Below are 26853 nucleotides of genomic sequence, written 5' to 3' on the forward strand. Positions count from 1 at the left end.
TAACCAGAGCCGGAGGTTTTAATATTTATTAATTAAATGCGCAACTACAATTTTAGTATTTATTTAATTTATTCATCAAAATAAGCTTAAACTCAAAACAAAATTATTATGACTGAATAGGCATTTTCAATACCTTTCAAACGAGGTACCACTTGCCATAAGGTCCTATTTAAAATTATCTGTCACAGTGATGCTGTAACGTCATCTGTCACTATTACGTCACTTGTTATGACTAGTTAAGAAGCCTATGTCTGTTTATTACCTCCCTCCAAATGTCACTATTATAAGTATAACTGTTCAAAAGATACGAGGGGGAGAACGGGCTTTTGATTTTGACTAGCACTGTATATATTTTGTAGGTCCAGTAAAATAAAAAGTAAAAAAGTCTCAATTTTAGTTTTTATATTATATATGTGAAGTGAAAAATAAAATCTTGTACCCTTTTCGCCCTGTCTACATATACATTCATATCACAATGTCTATATGTAATGATTCTCTTAGCAAAATACCATTTGAACTTTTATTATTAATTAATGCCTGTAATTTTATGAGATCTTTATATTTTATCAACAAAAGCGTTTGTTAATTCTTATAACAGTTAATTATTTCAAAATAAATAAGCAAGACACAAAATATGTTTTTCTTTAAATATGCGTTTACGGTGAGAGACAACGGTGTGAGAGAAGACACAAACCTGGAACCATTTGGTATGTCTGAGGGCTGCCAGCGCCTGGAGACACTTGCCGCGTGACAGAACATCCCGGTCGAACCCACCGCTTGCAGCTTCTAGACATCAAGAAAAAGGGTGTTTGACCATCGCAAGTTCACCATCGCCATCAAGGACGATACAGTACGGCTCACGACTCCGCAGAACAAAAAGTCTATGGACCAGCCTAGATAACTGATTGGTGGTGAAAGGGGCCCATAGACTGATACACGGAGTCCTGAAACGCATGGCGACGATGAACCGGTTGGTCAAAAATCCTTCAGTCCCACACCACCTAAAATTGCTTCTTTGGAATGCGATATAGTACAGTTATCGTTACATAAGTATTGGACTGGAATGTATAACTAAATATATTTTTATTTAAGTTGTTCCTACCCCAAGATTTAATATAAGCAATAATTATCATTTTACTGTATTTGATTATGTAATTTGAACGAAGTATTAATCTGAAATGAATGTGTTTTTCATCACTATTGAACAATTTCGATCACTTTTTTGATGAGCATATATCTCTGGAGCTAAGTACATATACAGCTATGTGTCTATATCAGAGAATGTAGGAAATCTCATAAAACTTAACACGTATAACTATGACAATAGAAAATGAACTAAAAACCAAAATTTGAAAATTATAATGATATGGGTATGTAATCAAAATCCAAAAGAGAGCTCTCGCAAGGGATATCGCATGGAAAATACAACCAAAACCTAGCATAGAATAGAGAATATTGTAATGAATGTCTGGCAAACTAATCCACAAATATACAACACCACTGATGGAAATAATAGAACCCCGAAAAGAGTAAAAATTCCGATAATTCGTTAGTAAATTATTGATAGCACAGTGTTTATGACACAACTGATGATCCCCAACGAAATGTCATTATCTAGTGATGAAGAATTTCAAATATATTTGAAATTTTGTTTTAATAATAATTTTAATCAACCAATTATTCCGATATTGTTTTGAAGCTATTTATTTTCTTGTGGCATTTCAATACAATTAATTTACTATTTTAAGTGGAAATTAACCACAATTTTAATTTAAAATATAATTATTTTGACGTTTCGATTTCCACTTCAGATTTGTCAAACATTTTTACACGGAACACAAAAATCTGTGTTTATAGAGAAAAAAGAAATATTTTTTTAAAGGATGAAATATTTAAAAAAACATCGAAAACTACATTTTTTTATCTGAGTGAAACATGTATTAATGAAGGGCCTTTTGTAAGAAACGTTTGACAGGAAAAACAGGTTACAAATCGACCGGTATTTACTCAATGTTTGCCTGCTGGAGTAAAATTTCTACCTGATAAAGATCGACTTTTATCACTCATTTTGGAGGAGATAAAGGATTTGTACACCAAGGAAACTCTAAATGACAACGGGGCACGACGAATGATCGATCTCTGCTATTCCTAGCATCAGTAATGCATTTATTAGTGATCATTGTAGTAGTATCTGGGAGCTCGGTAGACTGAGACCTCAGAAGCCCTGAAGAAGACATCGAAGATGATGTCAAAAGCTCGGCGCAATGATAATCAACGCGGTTCAAACCGGAAGACTATTGAGTTTAATATGAACTCCTGTAATAGTATTAATCTTAGCTCTAAGTTTTTTATATATGAAAATTACTAAGTTCTGGGGAAGAACCGCATTGAGAATTTAAAACTCGACGTTTCGGCACCCATTTTGGAGCCATTATCAAAAGAGATATGGTTCAGTTCGAGTTTGAGGTCTTAATCTGCTTACTCCCCTCATTCGTAACGTACCCGTATCTTGTTTTGTAGAAATACAAAAACCGAAAAACGACACAATTAAAAGTAGTCACTCTCTAATTAAAAGTCGTCTCTTATACGGTCATAAGCTCGAAGAAGATCGATGGAAAAACATAAAAGACAAATACAAGCGACAGAAATGGATGCATTTAGAAGATCGGTAAGAATATCAAGAACGGAGAGAGTTAGAAATGAAAATATCAGAGAACAAATGGGATTTCAGGACACAATCGCGAAAAACAGATTACTTAAACAAGCACTCAATTGAATACCACATCATCGAAAAAAAGGGGACAACCAAAAAGAACTTGGAACGAGAAGATTCATAGTCATAAGTGTAGGAAGATGGACCATGGGAAGATAAAAAAAATGGAGTTTGGATATCGAACAACGTCACCGAACGTTTTAAAACGATTGTATTTATATAGAGATCAAGGATTGTTAAAATTTGTGCCAAACTCTAGGAAAGACTACCGTGAAACAATGATTTGTGATGATGATCTAACCATTCAAGATTAAAGGTACCATTACCAAATAGTAACTGGAAAAAATAAGCTCTTAGATTGTTTAATGAGCAAAGAAATAAATGTAGAAGAAGGAATACTCAAAAAGGAGCTTTTTCAGTTTTATAAATTATATTCACAAAAATTTAAGAAGTATGCTGCGGATGAAGTAGCAAAAGAACTAATCTGGGCTCAAAGGAAGGGATATGTCGCAAGAAACAGTATCCCATTTAAACTTAAGAGTTATTCGTAGTAACTAAATATCTCAATATAAAAAATTCCATCTGACAATTGACAGAACGCTTTTAGACATGTCAGAGCAGAGGAAGAACAATTCTGGAAATTCGATAGAGCCAATTATAATTTCTTGGGAAAATTATGAATTTAGTGATGATGATGCTATCTAATCCCAAGAAAAAGACATATTATTTTTATAAATTCTTGTACAAAACTAAGGCAAGAACGTATAAGATATTTAAATGATTTCTACTTCGAAAAGCCTTGTATAAAGACCGTCGTAATCTTCTGTCATAAAAGCTGTGCTACCATACATTTTCAAATCGAGTATACCTAAAACTCGCAAGAAAAGTTCACCTTTTTTTTTGAAGTAAATGTCAGTGACATGATGATATACTGTAAAGAATAATTTGATAATTTTTGAAAGTGCAAGAGATGAAATCAAATGTGATGTGAAGCAGTGTCTGTAAAAATCGTTATAATATGGCTGCGTAATTTGGATAATGGCCTGTACTTTTTGTCGTCTTTATAAGATGCAGTACTAATGAAAATCATAATAATTTTCATTTTCAAGTCAAACTTACGAAAAAAATATTTCATTTTCACAAATCAAATAACACATTTTAACAAAAAATATTAACATACATTTAGTAACAAATATCTTTAAAATCTTGGAATAAAAACTAAGTTCGTAAAATAATGAAATAAAACAATTGAAGACACTTCTGAATACTGCAACTTGTCCAATATTTATCACTTCGTCTTTTCAAGGTTTAAGCTGCGTAAGAAAAGAAAATGTATAATCTATAATGAAGTAAAATCAAGAGAGTACTTTATGTTTGTCACCATTTTCTTTACGAAAATTTTGGAATTGTCTAAAGTTGTCAATTCTTACTATGAGTTCAAAACAAACAAATATTAAAAAATTTTCTTGAAATATATAAAATTTAACGAAAATGGTGACAAATTTAAAGTACTAACAGTTAATAAACTCGGCAATAACAAAAACAATAATAATTTTTATAATACCAACAATTTAAGGTTATTTACATATTGTAAGCCTCTTTTTATTGAAAATAAAACGATTCTTTCCAGTTTGCATTCTCAACAAACATCTGTTTGATAGATAATACCGTTCTGTACTTTGTTTTGACCTTGTTAAGAATCGAGCATCTTTCATAATGACTGTCGCTATTACGAGAAGCCTTACTTCCTTTAATCTTGAAATGGTAAGGCAAAACTAGAACCGTCATAATTAACTTTATTTCTCATTGACATAGTCAATTTTGCTTCTTAATTTTATATCAGCAGAAATAGGAAGTGATCATAAATTGGTATTGTGAAAAATCCTCATGAAAACACATATATGTGATAACAAAACACCACAAAGATAAAAGCCGAAAACTTACAGGATTACTGCAAAAGATATCTATTCCAAAAAAAGAATAACCCAAAAAAGCAGAAACACATATATCACAGAAAGTGACGAAGTCGAAGAAAGCTGGGGAAAAACTAAGTCTAATATCTTAGCCTCGGCCGAGGAAGTTCTTGGTGAAAGAAATATAAATAAAAATAAATCGTTCCCAAGGTGAAGAACTCCATGGTTTTGTACAGAAGTAAAGGAAAATTGTAAAGAAAAGGCTTAACCGAAATACATGTCAACCAAAACACAAGAGGCATACCATAAGTATAAAGCAATTAGAAACGAAATACATGCACTTGTAAGAAAAACAAAAAATGATCACTGGGAACGCTTTTTGAAAGAAATGAAACATGATTTTTCTGGTCTGCAAAAGGAAATATGGCGCTTCATAAGAGGTCGAAGAACGGAATTAACAACAAAATTACTGAGAAATCACTAGGGTATAATAGACCAGCATTTCGTTGTCTGATTGACCTTAAGAAAGCGTTTGACAGAGTAAGACTCAAAGATGTAATCCATCTTCTGTATAATAGAGAAGTTCCCCTAAACATTATAAAAACTATCGAAAACATCTATAAAAACAACAAAATGGAAGTCAGAATAGATGGACCACTTACAGAACCTATAGAAACAGGCAGCGGAATAAGACAAGGGAATTCATTGAGCCCCATGCTCTTCAATTCAATCATGGATGAAATCATCAAAAGCGATAACAAAGGAAGAGGATACAAAATGGTAAACCAAGAAATAAAAATACTCTGTTACACAGACAACGAAATATTGATAGCCCAAGATGAAGATAGTCTGCAAAGACTAGTCCACATATTTAACATAAGAGCTAAAGAATTTAATAAGAAAATCTCATCTCAGGACACTAAAATAATAGTAGTCAGCAAAAAACCAACCAGATGTAAAATAGAAATTGATGGCATCAGTATTGAACAAGTAATGGAAATAAAATACCTGAGAATTACACTTTCTAGCTATGGAGACCTGGACAAAGAAGTGAGAGATCAAGTACAAAAAGCAAATAGACTGGTAGGATGCCTTAATGGCGCTTTATGGCGAAACAGACACATTAATAATGAGATGATGTCAAGAATTTATAAAGCCAGTGTAAGACCAATGACATATGCCTTAGAATCAAGACCCGACACAGCCACAACGCAAAGGCTGGCAAAGAATTACAGGAAATATGCTGAGAGATCGAAAGAGAAGTAAAGACATTAGAAGAAAATGTAATGAAAAAAGTATGGAATAACCACATAAACAGAATAGAGGAGACCCGTGTCGTCAAAATAGCAAGAGATAAATCACCAATCGGCAAAAGAGGTATCGGACGACCGAGCAAAAAATGGAGTGACAACCTTCCATAGAAGGAAGAAGGAATAAGAAGAATTTTATATACTCAACATGTTAGCCTGAAGACACTTCGGGTGCTTCCCCTTACATGTATATGTAGTGAAATATCTGGCACTACTTTTAAGACTGCAATGTGTCCCTCATATTGCCAATTTTTCTTTGTGACTTCATAATAGGTACTTACAATAATATTAAAGCAAATTTTTATTTTAAAAATTCAAATCTAGCTATCGCCGAGTTTAAGGAAATTCAAATTGTTATGTAACAGGATGTGGTTAGACATTTATAAATATTTTATTTAATATAGTTTTTATTTACTACTTTTCTTTTAACAGAAACTCTAAATAAACTTCTCGTGTAACACATTACCATTTAAAAATCTTATTGAAAACCAATTGCTACGCAAGAAGACAATTTTTCTAACACAAAAAACGTGATTAACTTTATCTTATGAACATGCTTCACTCCTCCATTATTACGCTATTCTTCATCTAAATCCAGCATATTGGCCATCTCCATCATATAATTTAGTTTTTCTCTTCCTTACCACTGAGCTAATTTGAACATAAAATGAAGATTTCCAGGTTCTGAAAACTACATACGCGGTCCCTTGTACGACTTGACGGACGACATTGGAAATAATCGCTAATGGATTAGTAAATAATCGTGGATTTTCAGTTATAATACGGAAACAGTCTTCAAAATGAAAGCTTTCATCTCAGCGTCCGTAGATTTCGATTATGAAGGTGTGCACCATGAATACTCTCCAAGAAATCGGACAATCAAAAAATAATTTTATGTTAAGGTTCTAAGAAGATTGCGTGACGCAGTGAGAATAAAACAGCCTAATTTTTGGCTAGCGGCGACTGATTTCTTCATGAAAATAATTAGCCAACACATTTTCGAACCTTGTGCAATAATTTTTGGCAAAACATAAGGTTACACAACTACGCCAGTCTTCTCACAGTCCAGAGAATTTTTCTTGTTTTAAAATTAAAAATTGCGCCTAAAGGACAATGATTCGACGACATAATTATATAGGCGAGGCAATGAGGCACTAAACCTACCAATTTTCCGCAGCAAAGTGAATCGATATGCAAGTTTTTGCATTCGATTCGGGAAAGCGCCAGGAAAGTTGGTGAATAAAATTCATGGTGGTAAAACGAAAAATTTTAAACTAGGAAAATATCGACAGGAATGAGTTCAATTTTTTTACTCGGGGGTTTTCGAAGTCGCTGGACCTCTCCTTGAGTTTTACGTTAATTTCATCATAAATCAGTCGACAGTCACTACTCGGAGGTTTTTGAGGTCGCTGAACACGAATTTTTTGTTGATAAATTACCTCAGAATACCTCATGTAACATAAAATTTCAAAAAATTATACAAACCATTATTTTTTAAATTTAGCGCTTTTAAGTAGTTGGTAGCACTGATGAAGTGACATAAGATAATAAAGGTCCACAGAGTAAACTGTATACTTGGTCAACTTTTTTCGTTAATAATGAAAAATTACATAAAATATATTCAAAATAATAATGGAAACAATTAAACGGTAATTTTTGATGGATATGACAGCTTCACAACGAAAGCTACTGAAAGAAGTCGCCGTGAAAAATAATAAGAGATATCTGTCGTTTATTTCAATGAAAACATGCCTTTAGAAAAATTCCTACTAAATGCTAAAATGATTTAAACCATTATCTTAAAATTGTTACAAATTAAATTGACTGAAGTAGGCATTAAATCTATACAATGCGCAAAGAAGCTGGTCTGTCTGTTGAGAAAATAGTTGAACATGGCTCACAATTACTTTTAGCCATGTATGGTGCCTCACTCAATTTCAGAAAGCCTAACATACCGGATGACTATAGATCATCAAATATTCAGTTGGCTGAAATGTATCATTGTGGGATCTATCTCAAGGCGATTTAAAAAAATAAAATGGTGTCGATTGGTAAAATTCTGCCAACGGCAGATGGTGGTACAATGGATCGATCCATACAGAATCTAAAAAAAGTTATTTACAAGTTCAAAGTTTGGTTGTACGCAGGAGTTTTGAATGTAACAGACTGGGGATAGGAGCTCAAAGAAAATTCCTATCATCCAGTGAAGATTGTAACATTTTGGTTTCACCCGGTATATCGTGGGATCCGAAAACGATCATTAATCTTTTTGCGTTTCTGAGATTGATAATATAAACATCTTGAAGTCTGTCTATAATAAACAAAATTTATGTCTGTTTTTGTTTGTAATGAATTGTGTTCGTCGGAAAACTTGAAAAGAAGGACATGAGAAAGAAAAGACAAGATTTAGCGGTCAATAAAAGATTCGATTTGGTTGAGTGGGGACAAGGAATATTGGGAGAAATTTGATTTCGGTTTTTCTTACTCTACCTTCTTTCTACCTCTACGACCGACCATGAAGCCGGTAGTAGAGGTAGGAAGTCCTAGACTTCCCGATGGGCGAGATCGTAGAGGTACAATGTAGGAAGTCTGCACTTCCCAGTGGGAACCCATTGAGTTCCATATATCCTCGATTAGTCCAACTAAGGTTGGAAAACACTTTTGCAGACTAAATATACCTTTTGAAGAAGTGTAGTTCGGTGACAGTAGGCAGTCAATGAAATAATATGAGAGATCTGAGTTGCAAGATGTCGGTGAAAAGTGTTTTAAGTTGCAGTTTATGGAGTTTTTGGAATAGAAGGATAAACTGTAAGTTATAAAATTTTCTTGTTTCGCCTTTCTTTCTGATGAAACAAATTAATGGAAGCTGAAATTTTCTATGGAGACATTTGGTCAAGCCATTTTTTTTAACTAATCAAACCTGATTTCATTTAAACTATTTGTACATATTATGTATTTAGTGCAATGAAGTGCAAAGATTTTTATATAGGATATTCCCCTTGAATTTTTTTGTGTTCCGTAATGATCTTTTGATTTTTTCTGAATACAACCTAAAAGTTTGTACGTTCAATAATAGTTTGTATGTTCTGTAAGACTTTTTGTTCAGTTAATTTATACGTATTTTTAATGGATAGTAAGTGTTAATGCCGAATATTATCATGATAGTATGCTGTTGCTGAGGTAATGCCTAAGTAGTTTTGCTAAATTTTATTATTTGAATTCATCTTACAGCTTTACCCAGTTATAAAGGTATTCCATCTAATTATAGGGTCATTTGTTTAATACCTGATTTGTCCAAATTTACATTTTTGTTTTTTTTTGTCATCTGCTTTGTTTTATTTATGTTTACTTTGCTAATGTGTTGTCATTCGGTAATACTTTTATCTGGCTGAACTTTTAAGTAAAAAAATTGTTAATTTGTAGCAATTTTTTTGTTTAATGCTCTGCTATAATCTTCTGCTAATGCTCTTCTCTTCTGGTAAGAAGGTAAATCATAAATCTCATAAGGTAAATCTGACAGAAATGTAGAACGATAATACAAGGTAAGTGTTTTTGCTTCCTTTTTTGAATATGTATGCATTTTGGTTTTTTTTAGAGAGGTTTAGCCTATATTTTTTACCTTTCTGAAGCCAATCTTCTCATGGGTCAAGTGTCGAGTTTTCCTAGTATCTCGACAAAGGGCTAGGTGGCGCTCTTTATTTTTCCCCCTTTCTTTTAGTAGGTACCAAATTCCCTCATTTTAATTGGTACATTTCAATTCCCAATTTTTTAAATATCTATAGACCCACATCATAAAGATCACCCTTGTGTCCTTCAAAACATCTGAGCGCCGGTTTGCAAGGTGAACCGACTTGTACCTGGATTTTCTATTTCTCTTTCAACCCTCCACTTCCCATCCAGACAAGCTACGTTACAAGTTGACACAGCCTCCTGGTCCACCAAGTGTTATGGATTTAATTTTTTCAATTGCAAAAAAGACTGCGGCAGCTCATGTGGATGTAGAAAGAATGGCTTGGCTTGCAATTTGGTAAGTAAAAATTGTGCTGGGTCAAATCCCAGGAATTTGGAAAGCTATAAAGAAAATCAATTATCTGATACAGAAGACGATGAGGAATAAATAAATTTGAATGATCCGATCATTCATTAATCATCTTTTTTACTAATAAAAAAAATTGTATTTATATTCAAGAAATCATATTTTAACTCTTATTTGATATCACACTTTCATAAAAATCTTAAGTAAGAAATTAACATAACACTTCAGGAGACGAGGTCCTCCTGGATACCTTGGAGGCCATCGCCGTCATAATATTCGTATTCAGCAACCCCAAAAGCCCCCAGTAATGACTTTTGACTGATTTCGAACGAAAATAACATAAATCTCAAAACTGAAAACTCGTTCCTATCGATATTTTCAAAGTTGCAAATTTTTCATTTTCTATGCACTTTGGCAATGCATTTTCCTTAAGCACAAAATGCAATCTTCATTCTATCACCACGAATTTTCTTCACAAACTTTCCTGACACTTTCCTAAATCGAATGCAACAAGTTGCATAGTGATTCATCTTGTTGCGGAAAATTGGTAGGCTTAGTGCTTCGTTGTCTCGCCTAATAATTCAAATGGAAGTGGCAATGCCAAGAAGTTCGTAAAAAAAAATTTAATTCCAGAACTGTTTCAGTGACTTAGCATCGATAGGAGAATGTTGTAAGGCGAATGGGAATAATTTCGAAGGATGCTTCAAGCTGGATGATGAAAAATAAAGCGTTGTAAAGTTTGGGTACTCTTGGTACAGACCTCTACTTCCCAACAAAATGTTTAGGCTATCTACTGAAGAAAAGTAGAAGATGTAAAAATCTTAACAAAGAGGGAATACAACAGGACAACGATACCGTAAGAAATGTAGTAATTTTTAAAAATAGATATTCCGAAACGAGCAATTACAGTAAAATACTTATAAATTATTTTATATTATCGTCATTATTATCATCTAACCAATTCCTGAAGCATTTAAAAAAATATTTGTAACCATATTAAAAACAATGTTGTAAAATAGTTTCTTTATAAAAAATATGAGTGCCTTCATTACATTTCACATCAGAAGGGCCATTCTTATAATTTAAGATTCGGGTATATTTTAACTCTCTTGTTTTAAAACTAGGGAAATCACCCTCGAAACATTAATTTTGAAAAAGTACTCATATTACCTTTGAGAATACGATCAGTTGAGCAGGACACATTTGTAAGTATTTTTGGATTTTAGTAAAGAACTTTTGTTGTTAAAAACCAGGAACACACAGAGAAAAAATATGTTTATATGTAAAAAAATCATTGTAGATGTGATAGAAGAAAAAGAAAAGAAAGTTAACTGTATAAAGGTTAAACAAATCCAGATATACAAAATTCAACGAGGATAAATTGCTACTGATTAAAACAATGAACAAGATATAGAAGATTTTTAATAATGAACAATAATTCTGTAACTAAAGAAAAGAGAAAAGTTTTATCCAGAATATACGTAAAAGTAAATGTCTCCGATTGTATGTCGAATCTTCATAAAGAATCGATACATAATTTCAAACAAAATCGTAAGAATAGCTCCTTCGATAGCGAACAATTTTGATTACAAAAATTTCTTTACGGGAACCACGACGTCGTCCTCAAACTTAACCTTTGACAGCTTGAACCAGCTTAAACCCTGCACAGTACTGTACGCCCCCACGTCCCTCTATACATCGAAATTTCCGTGAATTTACCTTGCTGTTCTCTGATGACGGGACTCGTAAACTGTACCAAAACATTGCCATCCTTGCCGGTCACGTTCAAACCTGCCTCAGGAGCATTGATGGCAACTCTGTAAGCTTCTTCAGGAGCGATCTGTTTCAAAGCGGGAGGTAGCAGTTCGACCACCTTCTTTAGGAGCGTTAAAGTGGGTTTGTCGGCGCAGAGCACGACCAGCTGAACGTTGGTTTCGCCGCGGAGAATCAATCCTTTTGAGAGATGTCCTACGCGCATCACGCCTTTGAGAATTCTGGTCGTATCGCCTTGTTGGAAGGTGAATCTAAAAATACCATTATATGCTATTAACCAACGATATAAGACCAATTATTAATATACTGACAGTTGGTTATCACGTCCGTCTTCTTTCTGAGGTACATCTGACTGTTTAGCCTCTAATTCCGCTTTGGCGGCGGCTGCAGCTGCCGCAGCGGCTGCTGCAGCAGGATCTAACTTCTTGACGGGAGTCTTGGCGTCTGCTATTTGGTCTGATACAATCTTCAGAGCTCGTTCGGTGTTGGAAACTATGGACTCGATAGACTGAAGTTCGTCCTCTTTAGGATATATTTCAGCATGGCGAGCCATCACGTGTTTATCATCACTAGATTCGGTTCTACGAGGCATACCAACGAAGAACTAAAAATACAATCATTAAATCACTCAGAAGAAAAAACAAAATAGAAATATATACAATTAGATTACTTTTTAAAAAATGAGTAAACTTACTGGACCACTTTGGTATGGTCTTCCTCTGTGGAAGGGACCTATTCCCATATATTCATCGTCATATCTCCTATTATCCCAGTATCCCTCTTCATTTCTCCTAGCCCAAAATTCTTCTCGCATAGCCTAACAAAAACAAAAATTATTCTATTATATACAATGATAAGGTATATAATTATGTATGTATACTAATAAGCAGCTTAAATAAAAACAGAGTATCTGTTTTTGGCTCATAAAGGGATAATTGCTCCCTACAAAATCCAATCCAACTTGTAAGATCCAAAAAACCAAGACTTTTATACGAAAAATGCATTCAAAATTGAACCACCAACCAATTATAATAAAGTAGAGAAAATATTATCTACTTACGGCTCTTCTCATTTTTTCTTCTTGTATCTTCCTTTGTCTGAGCGATGGCTTTACATCCACTACTAGATTGGGATCGACTTTTTTCTTATATTGTAACCTATGTCGTCTACCTTTCATGTGCATTTCCTTTGCATTCGGATCACTAAATCTACATTCACATAATTTACAATTGAAACTGATAACCTAAAACAAATTTTTGAAGAATTAACTATGGAGTATTAAAAACAAAGATGAAAAAATTATTATGAACAAAATGGATAAGCCTTCCTTCTTTTGGATGGTTAGTCACTTCCATACAAGTCACAAAATTTATAATAAATGTAAATAAATACAATATAACCTAACTTGTATAAATGATTATCTAGTTTTTCCGGGTGTTTCCTGACCCGGGAAACTAGTACCTGCTAAGGGTGCCTTGTCAGAGAATAAAGCTTTCACAACGGTTTGGAAGGCGGATGCGACAGCCCCTGGTTTTGGGGCTTGTATAAAATCAAACCTGGAATCTAGTTTGTCAGTATTTGTGTTGAGCGGAATTGATGTAGGCCAGAACAGCCAATACATAACAGAATCCGGTGCCGTGACAACCACCTAAACAGCGTGTACACAGCGGTGTAGAAAGCCAAGGGAATGACTACTACACTATTTTTCCCAGAATTATCATTACGGCTGAGGAACTAAATGATGGCCCTGAGTACGGGCGCCTTTTAAATGAGGCAGGGGTGCGAAGAATCTCCCACCAAATATGATATCGAAATGAGTTGTAGAATACGCACATGGAATGTACGGTTTGTATGAACCCGGAAAGCACATAATGCAATATACGAGATGAGAAGACTGCATATATCAATGTTGGTATTAGTGAAATGATGTGGCCCGGATCTGGCCAATGCAATGTGGTTAATCATAAAGTATATTACGCAGGAGAAGACAGCAATTACCATATTCGCAATATTGTTTTGGAAAACAGAAAAAAACACGATTTTAACGAAAATGATGCAGTAGTCTGGCGTCAACATTTTGACGAATATAATTTGAGATTTTCAACCTATCACCCTGCAAAAAAGCCACTGCTTATACTAGCCATGAAGAAAAAAATATTTCAATGGGCTAAAGATCGCAAAAATTAAACCAATGATGATTGGAACCAGATAAATATCATTACTATTGTTTTTCTTTTATATAGTTTACAATTATTGATCAATTTGTTCAGGATTCTAAAATAATAATATTCTAGGCTTGTTTTTCGAACGAATCTGAAGTGCAGATCCTCATAGATAGAGCTGAACTTGTGAGAAGACCTAGGAAAAAACACAAAGAGGACTTTATAAAGGACGGTAAAACACCCCACGAGGGGTATAGTGTGATCCATCATAAGCAGTCAAGGAACTGGTAGACTCTACAATTTCGAATTAACAAAACGACAGGACTAGTACTTAAGAGTACTGCAAGCAAAAATGTTTCTCGGGGCCCAAGAGTGGTTCCCTAATGAGAGTTTCACGTTTATGCATTACTCGGCGCCTTGTCACAAGGCAAACACTGTTAAAAAATTCCTGCCTGACAACTAGATAAAGGTGCTAGACTGGCCTGGCAATTCAACAGACTTGAATCCAATAGAAAATTTTTGGTTCAATAGAAAAAGTTAATGATGAAAGAAATATCTAATGAAATTATAACCACAAAGCGTCGACTTTAGAGCCGTATACTTGTTTTATATGATGGATAAACACAATAAAGATAATTTTATTTATTACTTGACATATTTATTACAAATGTTATACCTAAAGATGATATGCCAAAAAAACAAACAATAATATTTTTAACAATAAAATTATAATCAAACTTTATATAATACAGTATACTCCCTCTATAACGAACACGGTTATTACGAGGTTTCGCTTATAACGAGATACATTAGATGTCCCGTGAAATTTCTATTGAACTATAACCGTCTATAGCGAGGCAAATTAGGTTATAACGAGAAAATAAGATCCAAAAACGTGTTTTTTACGTTTTTGGTCGGGTCGTGGCTATAAATAAATACCTTTTCAAACAGCCCCTCAATAAACTTAACTGCAGCCCGCAATAAACTTCTTTACAATGAATAAATACAACTGTTTCACATCTTTAGAAAATATGATAGAATGATACTGGACCATTTAAAGCAGTTAAAAAAATCGGTTGCCTGTAAAGTCGGTTTTACGGGCGAAGATTTTACGTGACAACGTCTTTTTCTCGGTAGAATATTTATTGATATGAATATTATTAAATTGCACAATAGGAACAAGGAATTGAATGAAAATAAGAATTGCACAAATTGTAACGGTCCGGCGGGCCTCTCTCTAGTTCGGTGACTCATCGTAACAGACGTGAGCAGGCGTTACACTTTTTCATGAGTGACTCCGAGCCACAACCTAATTTAAGACGTTGTCACGTCAAAATGACAGAGTTCTTAAAATTGCAGAAGCAATAGTTTATATTATCCTTGAAAATACGCTTTATACATTATGTAGTTGGAAAAAAATATAAGTACAGATTTTTTGTTTTAACGTATATCATTGATAATAAAAATAAACAACTTCATAGCTTCACTATAGGAAGTTAATCGTTTAGAAAACTACAGATTCATATGTATGCACAGTATTATTATTGTCTGATATAACGAGATCGGCTCATAACGAGGTAATTCGTCCCTTGAGAGCAGAACTATACTATGTCACAAAATGCAAATTTTACAGGAGAGGTTTTTTTTGTTTTTGAGATCTCCTTACGTAAAATTGTAGTAATAAATTAAATTGAAATATTTTTTTAGTGCCCAGATACATGTTTCTTTACCTAACATTCTCTAAAATTACGAAATTATGAAATAAGTGGACATAGTATACTCACAAGTTTTTTAATAATTCTATGTAAAGTATCGGTATAGGTTACTACTTTTGTAATGTGACATAGAATAGTTCTGATGTAATAATAATAATTAATAATAAACAATACCCACTAGTTTAAATCTTTTATTTGAAATAAAACACAATTTTAAAAAGATCTTTACAATGAATAAAGAATTCGAACTTAAAAATAATCCAAAATACTGTTACTAGCGATAGAAATAAGAAAAATCCTAATTCAATTGTCATTGTCTGAATCTTTTGCTGTTTCTTTCTCAGAAAATGGTAAATTTTTAAAAAAATTGTGATAGGGATTCAATATAACTCTCTTGTCACACAGAAATTTTAAATGGTCATACTTTTTTTTGGATATGGGAAGTAATGTTGTATTAAGTGGTTTTAAGCAAAAGTCTCTGGCATTGACGTTGAGTGACTTTCTTCCTTTTTTAGATATAAATATTTTTTTAAATGGATCATCGTTACTGTAAGAATATTTTATGAAAACTACATTTGGGATATGAAAGTCTGTTTCAACAATTTTAATTTTATTCCACGTGACTTTTTCATTTTGTTCATCCTTGTCCCAGTTGATTGTCGTTTTTTCTTGTAGACTTTTTAAATTCAGTATGTTTGCTTGCTCTAGTTCAATTACAACGTAAGGTTGTTTTCTTTTCGCAAACCTAACGATTGTATACCATTGTTCAGGAGTATAAACAGATACATTCCTCGCAGCCTTCTCTATAACACTATGTACTGAGTCCCCTTCAGACTGTGTATGGCCTTTTTCTAAAAATGTATGGCGAATTTTTATTTTGTCTTTTTGGCACAGGTAATTGTATAACGAAAACAAATATTTGTTTCTGTTTTGACCAGAACAGTTGTCCGAATAGAACGAGAACTCTTTTACACCTTTTTGGATCTGATTTTCAATAAAAAGAAGGAGACAGCTGCCAATTTCTGAGGATCCCCTTTTTGCAATACATTCATACCACATGTAGCAAAATGAATCTTTAATTGCTAAGTCGAAGACCGTGAAATTATACGTACTGAGTTTTAATTTATAGTACGCAAGACCAACGTCGGATTTCGGGGTTGAAAGCACCTGTTGTAGATCAAACGCGGCTGCGCAAAATGTCGTATTCTCTTTAGCTTTTTCTTTGTCGATATTTTTCAGATCCCTCGCCATGTTCTTGTTTCGAACATGCAATTGAAATGTTTCTTCTAGTTTTAATTTTTCTTCTGCAGATGAATGTTCGTAATCGTGACAAGTATCACACAAATCTTTTTTGGGGCGAAAAAAAGACATATTGAACTCGGTATTAAATATTGTTCTGTATAAACTTTCCGTCGCTTTTTGTTCGATATTGTTATTTTGACAATATTCTTCATAGAGGCTATACATTTTGGATATATTTAAAGTCGCAGGTAAATACAAACGTGTTGTTTTTTGCCGACAGTAGTGACTTTCAACAGTTTCGAAGCAGTTAATATGGTCGCGAATGGATTGTTTAACCGATTCATCTAACATTGAATTTTTACAAACTTTACCTCTTTTGTCTTCACGTACAACTCCCGTGGAACCAATCTTATTAATTACAGTCCTAATCATCTGAGCGCTAATACTTAAAGTATGAAGAAAGAAAAGTTTGCAGACTTGAACTTTCTTAGTGTCGACTTGAAGGTAATAGACGAATGTAAAATTTCGTCTGGAAGTTAGGTCCTCGGTTGTTTTATCTGCGTTATTTCGGATTCGCGTTCTTGCCTTATTGTTACATTGAACAAATTTTGAGATATAATCTCTTTGTCTGTTTATATCTGCAAGATTCCAATATTCCAAAAATATCTTTTCTCTGTCTCCTTCTTTTATTTTATCAGAACATTTCATCCTGCATTTACACGAAACCTTAATTTTTCTTTCAGGTACTAGATTTCCTTTCCAGTTTATGTAAGACTTGCCGCTGTTTCTCGATGCTTTGATTTCAGTTCTTCTCCAGGTGTTGTATTTGCGTTTTCGTTTACGGTATTTTTTTTCTTTTTCGCTTGTGTCTTCCACATCGGAACTATCAAATTCAGAGTCATTAATTGGAACTTGATTATGACGGCCAACAGTAGCTTTTAATTCATAATTGGGGTCATTATCTTCGTCATCTCCTCCAAACGGGTCCGATTCTGAAGAAGATAGACTTAAATCATCAAGCAATACATTTGAAGACGGACCAGGTAAATTCATTGTTAACTTATCTTCCATCATATTATGTGATGTACTACTTACATCAACTGTGGTTAGCAATGGCTCCTTCACTTGGCTGATATGAAATGAATCGGGATAAACTGATGACTCAGATGTACAAAACTGACTTGAAACAACGTGCATTGAAGATAAAAATGACACATCTGATTCACTAGTAGATGTTTCCCTTAATAACAGATAAGATGGAGGTACCAAGTTTTCACACCTGGTCATTAAAGAACGGACATCTTTTACATAGTTTGCCACATCTGAAGTTGATTTGTAGGGAGAGTTTTGAACAGTTATTTTCTTATCTGAAATGAAAATAATATGTCAGTACCTATTATCTTTTAATTCATTTCAGATGAGATAAATTTTATGTTATGAAATAATTATAATTAAGTAATGAAAGACGAAATAAAGTATGACTAAGAAACACATGCTATCTACTGAAAAAAGTATTTTTTATAATTATATAAATTCGCATTACAAAATATTTTTAGGTAATAGTTAATAGGCACGATTTTTTTATTATCGATTTTACTTACCTAAACACCTATTCTCCTTCCCTTTCATATTTTGAAACATTCGTTGAATCCTTGGATTATTCATATTTTACTACAGAAGAAATGTCGCAGAAAAAGTGTATCTCCAATGAAATCCTGTACTAACATACCAAAACTAGGTCAGAACAAGTCGATCTCCATTAAAATTCCACTTTATTCACACAAAATATAGGCAGAACAAGTCTATCTCCACCACTGCAATATACTACTAAAATGAAAACAGATCAGAACAAGTGTATGTCCATTAAAATTATTCAACGCACACTCATTAAGTATACCGTTGCCTACATAGCATCCTTCTGCACTGAACTGACGTCGCTTCAACACATAGACTAGTTAGTAAGGTTATTTTTTTACTGGTCTCCCCTCCCACTTGGACTTAGGCTGATTCTGCTGCAAATCAAGCATCCGTTAATGGATACGTTCGGCGTAAAATCGCATAAAATGAAATTTTGGACATAGAATAGTTCTGCTCTCCGGGGACGAATTAGTCTGTCATTTCAGTTCTCGTTATAGAGGGAGTCTACTTTACTACCAAAATTGTTAAAAATGTCCATTAAGTCTAAACATATACTAACAACTCTTCTCTGCAACAAACAACACTTTCCCCAATATTTTCTAGGTTGTGAAATGGTGGTGAATAAACAAACTTTTTATAAAGGGCCATACAAAAACATTATATACGTTTAAATTAATTGTGTATCTAGTTGGAGATGGGATTTAAATGTTCCTGCTTATTATTGTAATCAAAAAACCCCTTAAAAAAATAAGATATTAAATCAATATGGTTGTGCTTTGTTAAACGATTATTAGTCATTTCCATTTTGTGGAAAAATAAATAAAAAAAAAACGGGATGTGGCACTCTTATAGTCTACGCATGGAGCGATGATTTTTAATTTAATTTATTTGATTTAATTCAAATCGATTCGATTTTATTTTATTACTTAACACGCATGGCACTGTGTTTACTACTCCACGTAGTGTGTGATCGCGCGATACGTCGTTACAGTCGGTTTTATTTTTTTACATCTATTTCTGTGCGATCCACCGCTGTGTACCGCTCCGTCCGTAGCCCGCGATAATAAAGCTATACTTCCAAAAAAAAAAAACTCTTTACTTGTACATCTATATAGAATAATATTCGTTGTGTTAATACCATTTTTACTTAATTGTATTGTCAATGTCAAACCATAGTTGCCACGTGATTTAACACAGTGACTATGTTACGACCGACCCGTAACTCTTTTAGTGGCTCTACATAAAATATGCATGTGGAGTTATGTTGCAGACTTTTGACAGTAAGGTATTTAAAACAGAAAGTATTTAATTTTATGCTGAATTAAATGAATAGAGGTTTGAATGAGTGGAAACAAAAAAGGACACAAAATGGAACAATGCAAACGAACTATGAAAAGTACAAGAAATAAAAATAACTTCATTTATAACCTACAGTTTTGGGAATCGAGGAAGAAATATATATGTAATTTCAAATAAAAAATTTACCTTTCCATCATCGCTCTTTATCTCTTCAATATAATCTTGTCCCACTGGCTGTACATCAGCTTCCGGAGTATCATCATCGTCGTCTTTGGAAGCATCTCCATTGCCTTGTGGTGTGGAGCCTAGACCACCCCCTTGCACGAAATTGATTTTTGAATCACATGAAATCGACTTCTTACTACTACCTAAAACTTCTGGTTCTTGTGGAGGAATTGGCTTGCCTAGTTTCGTGTGAAGCAGAAGTACTTTTTGGTGTTTGGCGCCTCGGATATGGGCAGCATATGCATCATTACCTAGACAATACAAAAAAAATCGTTAAAATCAAAAGTTTTTAATGTTTATTGATTTTTTTGCATACCTGTGCAAGTCACATCACATAGTTGACATCTGAGAGAGTTTCCAGATCTGTTTTGACTTGTGACTGTGACAGATGCTGCCATTTTTGAGGCTGCTTCTCGTTTCTTGTGTTTCTGACCTTCTAAATGTTCCTGATATGTTTGTGGACCAGCACAGCTAAAAATATTACAAAAATGTTTCTATATACAATCCTAATCTATTTAGTATGTGTAATTTTGTTTTTTCTTATTTGTGATAATATTGTAATTACATCAAAATACAAAAAAAAAAACATCACATGATCATTTTAATCATATACAAACAGTGGAACCTGGACAACTCAAACCCCATTAGAAGGGAGAAAAAAGTAATTCCCTTCTGTTGAAACCCTTAATACGCGATATCTCGAATTATTTAGACTGTAACTAAAATTTCCTTACAACATAGTTTTAATACATATTTGTACCTACTCTGCAACTCGAAAGTTCAAAAGATAGTATTTCCAGCGAAAAGCAACTTTAAATTCTTATAACAGGGCATGGTCCTTTAATTTCCCATCCATTAAACTTTGTGGAATAGCGTAATGTACGTTTATGTTATGGATCTTTTCTTAAACAATCTTAGTCTCAGTGAAAATATTGACGTTGTCAACGTATTGAAAAAAGAAGAAAAATGAAATAGCAGATCAATATGGATTACTGCCAAGCACTTTCTCGACAATCGACAACAATTTAGAATAAGCCAAAATATTGCAAAGATATGAATCAAGTAGCGATTTATCTCAAAAAAGCAAACAAGTCCAGTTTGCTAATTCAGAAGAATTCTTGCTGACTTGGTTTAAGCAGCGTATAAGTTGAACTATCTTATCCGAAAAGAAGAAGACTTTTTAAAAACACTAGGACACAGTTCTTTTCAAACCAGCAATGGTTGATGGAATTTTTAAAAGCGATTATTGCAATCTGATGAGCATTTCCACATAATAGAAAAAGTGGTTTCTAATCTCTTTTTTGCTGAAAAATTTACAGTAAGTATGTAATTATATCTATTTTTAATATATATTACTAGTTTTAGAAAAATAAATAAGCTATGATAATCTTTAGCATTATAATTATCATCATCAGTGGTGCTACAGCTCTAGTTGAGCCTTGACCTTCCCCAGTCTATTTCGCCAGTCGTTTCTGTCCATCGCCAACCGTTGCCAATTTGCCGCGCCGATTTTCCTTGCGTCCTCGTCCACACCGTCCCTCCATCTCAGTCGTGGCCTGCCTCTACTCCTATTTCCCACTGGGACCGATAATAGAGTTCGTCTGGGTGGGTAATTTTCATTTGCTCTTGACACATGTCCAGCCCATCTAAGCCTACCTATTTTTATGAAGGATATTACATCTCTACCATTTACTATTTTTTTATACTTCTCGTACAATTCGAAATTATATCGCCTTCTCCAAATACCATTCTCACAGAATGCGCCCATTATCCTTCTTAGTATCTTCCTTTCGAAGACGAGCAGAAGATTTGCGTCTGTTTTGGAGATGGTCCATGTTTCTGACCCATATGTCAGCACTGGTAGGATGAGTGTTCTATATATTATTAGTTTGGTTTTCTGGCTTAAATTTCTGTTTTTTAGCTGCTTGCTTAGTCCAAAATAACATTTGTTTGCTAGCAGTACCCTCCGTTTTACTTCTTCAGATGTGTCATTATAGTTTGTTATGAGAGAACCCAAATATGTAAACTTATTTACTACCTCAAAATTATATTAGCATTATAATTAATGACCGTTAATAGGCGGCCATAACGGTTTATCTCAACTATTTTCTTTTTTGGGAAGATATTTTCAAAGCAATTTTTTTGTTTTTGTAAATAAATATCGATTGACTTATTTTACAGTACATATGGATCTTCAATGTATAAAATAAACAAAATGAATTTACTTTGTAGTAGTCGTAAAGCATATGATATTTCTAAAATAACTAATGAAGAAGTATGAGAAATTAAACATTCTGACAGACTCCTACTGCGCCAACTCCAACTCCAGACAGATGCAACTTCATTTACGCTAATACATACCTGATAAACACCATAAATCTGGAATAAAATTATTTGTCCTATGCGATTTGTACGAATCTATGGATAATCTTACAGATTCGAAATTAAAAATGGAGCTATTAATAATATCACCCTACCAGAAAATCCTGATCTTGGTGCAGCGTAAAATATCGCTATTTGTTTGTCTCAGACTATCGCTCACTTTAAAAACTATGTTATCTACTTCGATAACTTTTACACATTTATTACTATTATTTTTACCCAATCAAGTTAGTAATTCTAAATTGCCAGCTGATAAAGATAAGCAACTAGCCAGAAAAGAAATGGGATACTGGGGAATATATGGGAATGGCATAATATGGTATTAAAATATCATCAAAGAATACAACAGTCATATGGGTGGTGTTGATTTTATGGACGGTAAAATGGACAGATAAAGAATGCAGATACATCTTCTTCTTCTTCCTCTTTATAAGCAATTCTGCTTGTTCATTGGCGGATTAATACCTCTATGGTTGTCACTCGGATCTTTTGCGCAGTCGTCCGATACTTCTGCCCGTTGGTGACTTATCTCTTGCTATTTTGACGACACGGGTCTCCTCCATTCTGCTTGTGTGGTTATTCCATTCTTTTTTTTTTTGTATTTTGTGTCCATTCATTTATACACTGTTCGTTACATTTTCTTCTAATATCTTCAATTCTCTTTAGATCACTCAGCATATTTCCTGTAATTCTTCTTAGTACTCTCATCTCTGCCGTTTGCAGTAGCCTTTGCGTTGTGACTGTGTCGGGTCTTGTTTCTGAGACATGTGTCATTATTGGTCTTACACTGGCTTTATACCATGCGGTCCATATGTATGGAATAAATTCATTTTTAGCGTTATTGTGTACTATGTGAAAAAAACCTGAAACAGGTCGATTTTTATTCTTAAATTGACAATTTACATTATGAAAATATTATCCCCCTTCAGCACCCCCTTTGAATTATAAGCACCCCCTCGAAAATTTTAAATAACAAAGGGGGTCATGTGGCACCTTGTTAGAAAGGGATTTTAGTCCTCTGTTCAGCAATATAAAGTTTTTTGAATTTGTACAACCATAACTGAGAAAATTGATTTTTACAATTAAATTAAATGTTCAACTTGACCAACATTATTCACTTCTTGACAATAACCGAGGCGATTTTGGAATTCTGGTACAATATTTTGTATGACCTCGGGGGTTATTTCTTTATCCTAACTTTTAAATCAGCATAATAGACCATTGCCTAGTCTATTAAAATATACTTTAGAAATAATCAGGAATTTTCGTATCTGTTCTGCTAAACATTAGGGAAAAAACTTTGAAGATTATAAAAATGAGTCAAAAATCCAAATAAACAATTGATATGAATCTACAGACTGTTTCAAGTTAAGAATTCACAACTGAACAGATAGGCCAGTGCATTTCTTACGGGCGTATGTTGCCAATAGTTCACGGGACTATGCAGGGCCGGCCGAAATAACCCATTCTTTATTTATATTCAAATTTTTATTTATATTTTCCAATGTTAATCAAATTTATTTTAAAAAGATAGGTACGTATCTATTTAATAAGCTTAACGACTACAATTACTTATAAATATGGTTACATTTTCAGGGAAGTGATTTTAAAGATTATTAGAAAAATGTCTTTATTAGTGGTTAAAATATTAGGTTTTACGCAATTGGTTAATTATTATGGCACAGGTAATTCTGACAGCTTAGGTGTCAACTCTCAAAATTATTTATAAAATATTACTTTCACAATAGTTAATAAATAGAAAGCAATAATAATTAAGATATTGTGCTTAAACTTCCATTATCGGGCAAGCCGGGCTAACAGGCCCTAACAGTAAACAATATTGATTACTTTATAATTGACTATTAATAGTTTTCTAATTCTCTTTATGTACTTAGTCATTCCAAACAATAGTGTCATTTGGAAAGCACATTTGGAAAGCAGACAGATTTATGAGTTATAGATAAATGAGCGGTATGTTTTTCAAAATAGTGTAATTAGGTGAAGTGGAGATTATATGTTTGTCTGTATACATAAGCCCAAACTGCCCGATTACGTTTTTAAATTCTTCTGCCCGGACAAGGGTTAAGGCATAACCATCGCGCACTCAAATCTCAAGTGTAAAAAATTATATTGTTAAAATGGATCCAGTTTTGCCGTTTAAAAGTGGTCAAATTTTACATCTGAGTGCTAAAAAAGTGATCTTAAACGTAGTGAGATACCACATTAATTTGCTTCGAGATGAAAGTCAACGTATTGTATTCGACAAAGTATCCGCGATGACAGGAGTGTCAGTTCGTACGATTCAAAAAATCGTACAGGAAGACAAAGAAGGTGAGCTTTCTGAGGTAAAAACAAACAGAAAAAGAACCCGTTGCCGAAACAACTCCAGAGACTATACTTACGATGAAGGTGTTCGTATCGGCGTTCGTCGAACAGTGCATAGTTTTTTTTTTGAAAACATTCCTCCTACTTTGAATCGTCTTCTGCCAAAAGTGAACCAAGACGAAAACTTGCCAAATTTTACCCGCAGTACAATGTACAGGTTGTTAAAAGACATGAACTTTGTTTATGCAAAACGTGATAAAAGTGCCGTGCTAATAGAACGTCCTGATATAATTGCATGGAGGCATGGATATTTAAGGGCCATTAAACAATATCGGGCTGAGGGCTATGACATTGTGTATTTGGATGAGTCATGGGTCAATGTGGGGCACTCGGTTTCCAGAGAATGGAAAGACAAAACCGTCACCTCGGCAAGAGATGCGTTCATAAAAGGGCTAAGTACTGGACTAAAGCATCCCACTCAGCGTGGACCACGTTTCATCCTTGTCCATGCCGGAAGTGAAAATGGTTTTGTAAACGGTGCTGAAATGTTTTTCCTTGCAAAAAAAAACAGCGCTGATTATCACGACGAAATGGACGGTCCGTGTTTTGAGAACTGGTTTGAAAACAAACTGTTGCCCAACTTAGTTCGAAAAACGGTTATTGTTATGGACAATGCTCCATATCATAGTGTAAAAACCGAGTTGTTGCCTAACCAATCGTGGAATAAGAATAACATTATGGACTGGTTAAGACAAAAAGACATATTTTTTGAAGAAAATTATCTGAAGTGCGAGCTTTTGGAGGTAGTCGCGCAATTTAAACAAAATTTTGATAATTACAAAATTGAAGAACTTTGTAAACAACAAAATAATGTCAAAGTGCTTCGTTTGCCTCCATACCATTGCGAATTAAATCCAATTGAAATGGTATGGAGCCAAGTAAAAAGGCATGTGGCCGTAAATAACAGCACCTTCAAAGCGAAGGATATGGAGGACCTCATAAAAAAAGCGTTTTCAAATGTTACGTCTGATAACTGGAAAAACTATATTCAACATGTAATGACTCTGGAGAAAAAATTTTGGGAAGTGGACGGTCTAATGGAAGACGTAACTCCCATAGTTATAGATTTATATGATAGTAGTGACAATTCCGATTTGGATATGGACGAAGAATGTACATAGTTTTTGATAATTGTAATATTGTAAATATATAAATGTCAAACTAAAAAACCAAATAATTTGTTACATTTCTATGGTTCTGTTGTATTTTTTTTAAAATATACAGAAGTTTTTATTGTTTTTTTATGTTTTTTACTGACACTAATAATATCTACCACAATACTCACTCAATTTGTTCATTAAACAATTAAGAATATTTTTAAGAGTCTGATGATGACCTAAGCCGAAATTTAATAAATAACTGTTGTGAGAAAAAGACATGTCTTTAATTTTTATTTTTCAAAAAAACAAAAAAAATTTAAAGTTACCTAAGTGAAAAAACGTCTAATGTGCAATATAACATGCAGTTCGGCCCTGCTTTTTCGCTGCAACTCCACTACTCTCGCCTATCTCAGTCTATCGGTAGTTCTGGCATCACCGCTTCCCATAAGGCTCCTTTATGAATTCTTAACTTGACACAGACAGTAGTAGGCTGCGTTCATTTAGGTATTTAAAGTTACTAAAAGACGTCAGTATAATATTTGTGCGCGTATTAAATTTACTTATGGCTCATTTGTCCGAGACTCAAAGAATAGACATTTAATTATGATTGGTTGGGGTAAAACAAGAACTCAAAAGGAGGTTATTGAAATGTTTAACAATAAATACCCTGGTCAACAAGTTTCGCAGTCTACAGTTAGCAAAATTGAAAAGAAGTTTAGGTATACTGGACATGTAAAAAATATTGAACAACCAGGTAGAAATGTTATATTTACTGATGAAAAAAAGATGTACTTTTTTAGATGTACTTCTAGAGATTGAAGAATATCCTCATAAAACAACTCGAGAACTTGCTGCCGTCAATGATGTAAGTAAATCATCTATTTTGAGAGTTTTGCATAAAGAAAAATACAAACTTTACAAAGTTCAGTTAGTTCAGGAGTTAAATGAAGATGATCTGTG

The 26853-nt window shown here is 33.6% G+C and overlaps 2 protein-coding genes across 5 annotated transcripts in view; both read right to left on the bottom strand.

Annotated features, from left to right (window-relative positions):
- The window catches only part of LOC140446946 (zinc finger RNA-binding protein-like), a 56206-nt gene that overhangs the window by 18888 nt on the left and 10465 nt on the right, over window positions 1-26853 (bottom strand). For all 4 annotated transcript variants that reach the window (XM_072539554.1, XM_072539542.1, XM_072539547.1 and 1 more), the window contains 7 exons: window positions 20343-20497; window positions 19988-20277; window positions 12806-12988; window positions 12440-12562; window positions 12057-12349; window positions 11692-11996; window positions 695-786 (listed from right to left, as the gene is read on the bottom strand). In XM_072539554.1, coding sequence (XP_072395655.1) covers window positions 695-786; window positions 11692-11996; window positions 12057-12349; window positions 12440-12562; window positions 12806-12988; window positions 19988-20277; window positions 20343-20497 — 1441 coding nt within the window. The remainder of the gene's footprint in view (window positions 1-694; window positions 787-11691; window positions 11997-12056; window positions 12350-12439; window positions 12563-12805; window positions 12989-19987; window positions 20278-20342; window positions 20498-26853) is intronic.
- LOC140446972 (uncharacterized) lies at window positions 15817-18934 on the bottom strand. Its single transcript, XM_072539571.1, has 2 exons — window positions 18466-18934; window positions 15817-18231 (listed from the first exon to the last, which is right to left on the bottom strand). The coding sequence occupies exons 1-2, from the start codon at window positions 18527-18529 to the stop codon at window positions 15926-15928; spliced, it is 2370 nt and encodes a 789-aa protein (XP_072395672.1). The 5' UTR covers window positions 18530-18934; the 3' UTR covers window positions 15817-15925.

Source organism: Diabrotica undecimpunctata, chromosome 1 (assembly GCF_040954645.1).
Source record: "Diabrotica undecimpunctata isolate CICGRU chromosome 1, icDiaUnde3, whole genome shotgun sequence".
Classification (NCBI taxonomy): Eukaryota; Metazoa; Arthropoda; class Insecta; order Coleoptera; family Chrysomelidae; genus Diabrotica; species Diabrotica undecimpunctata.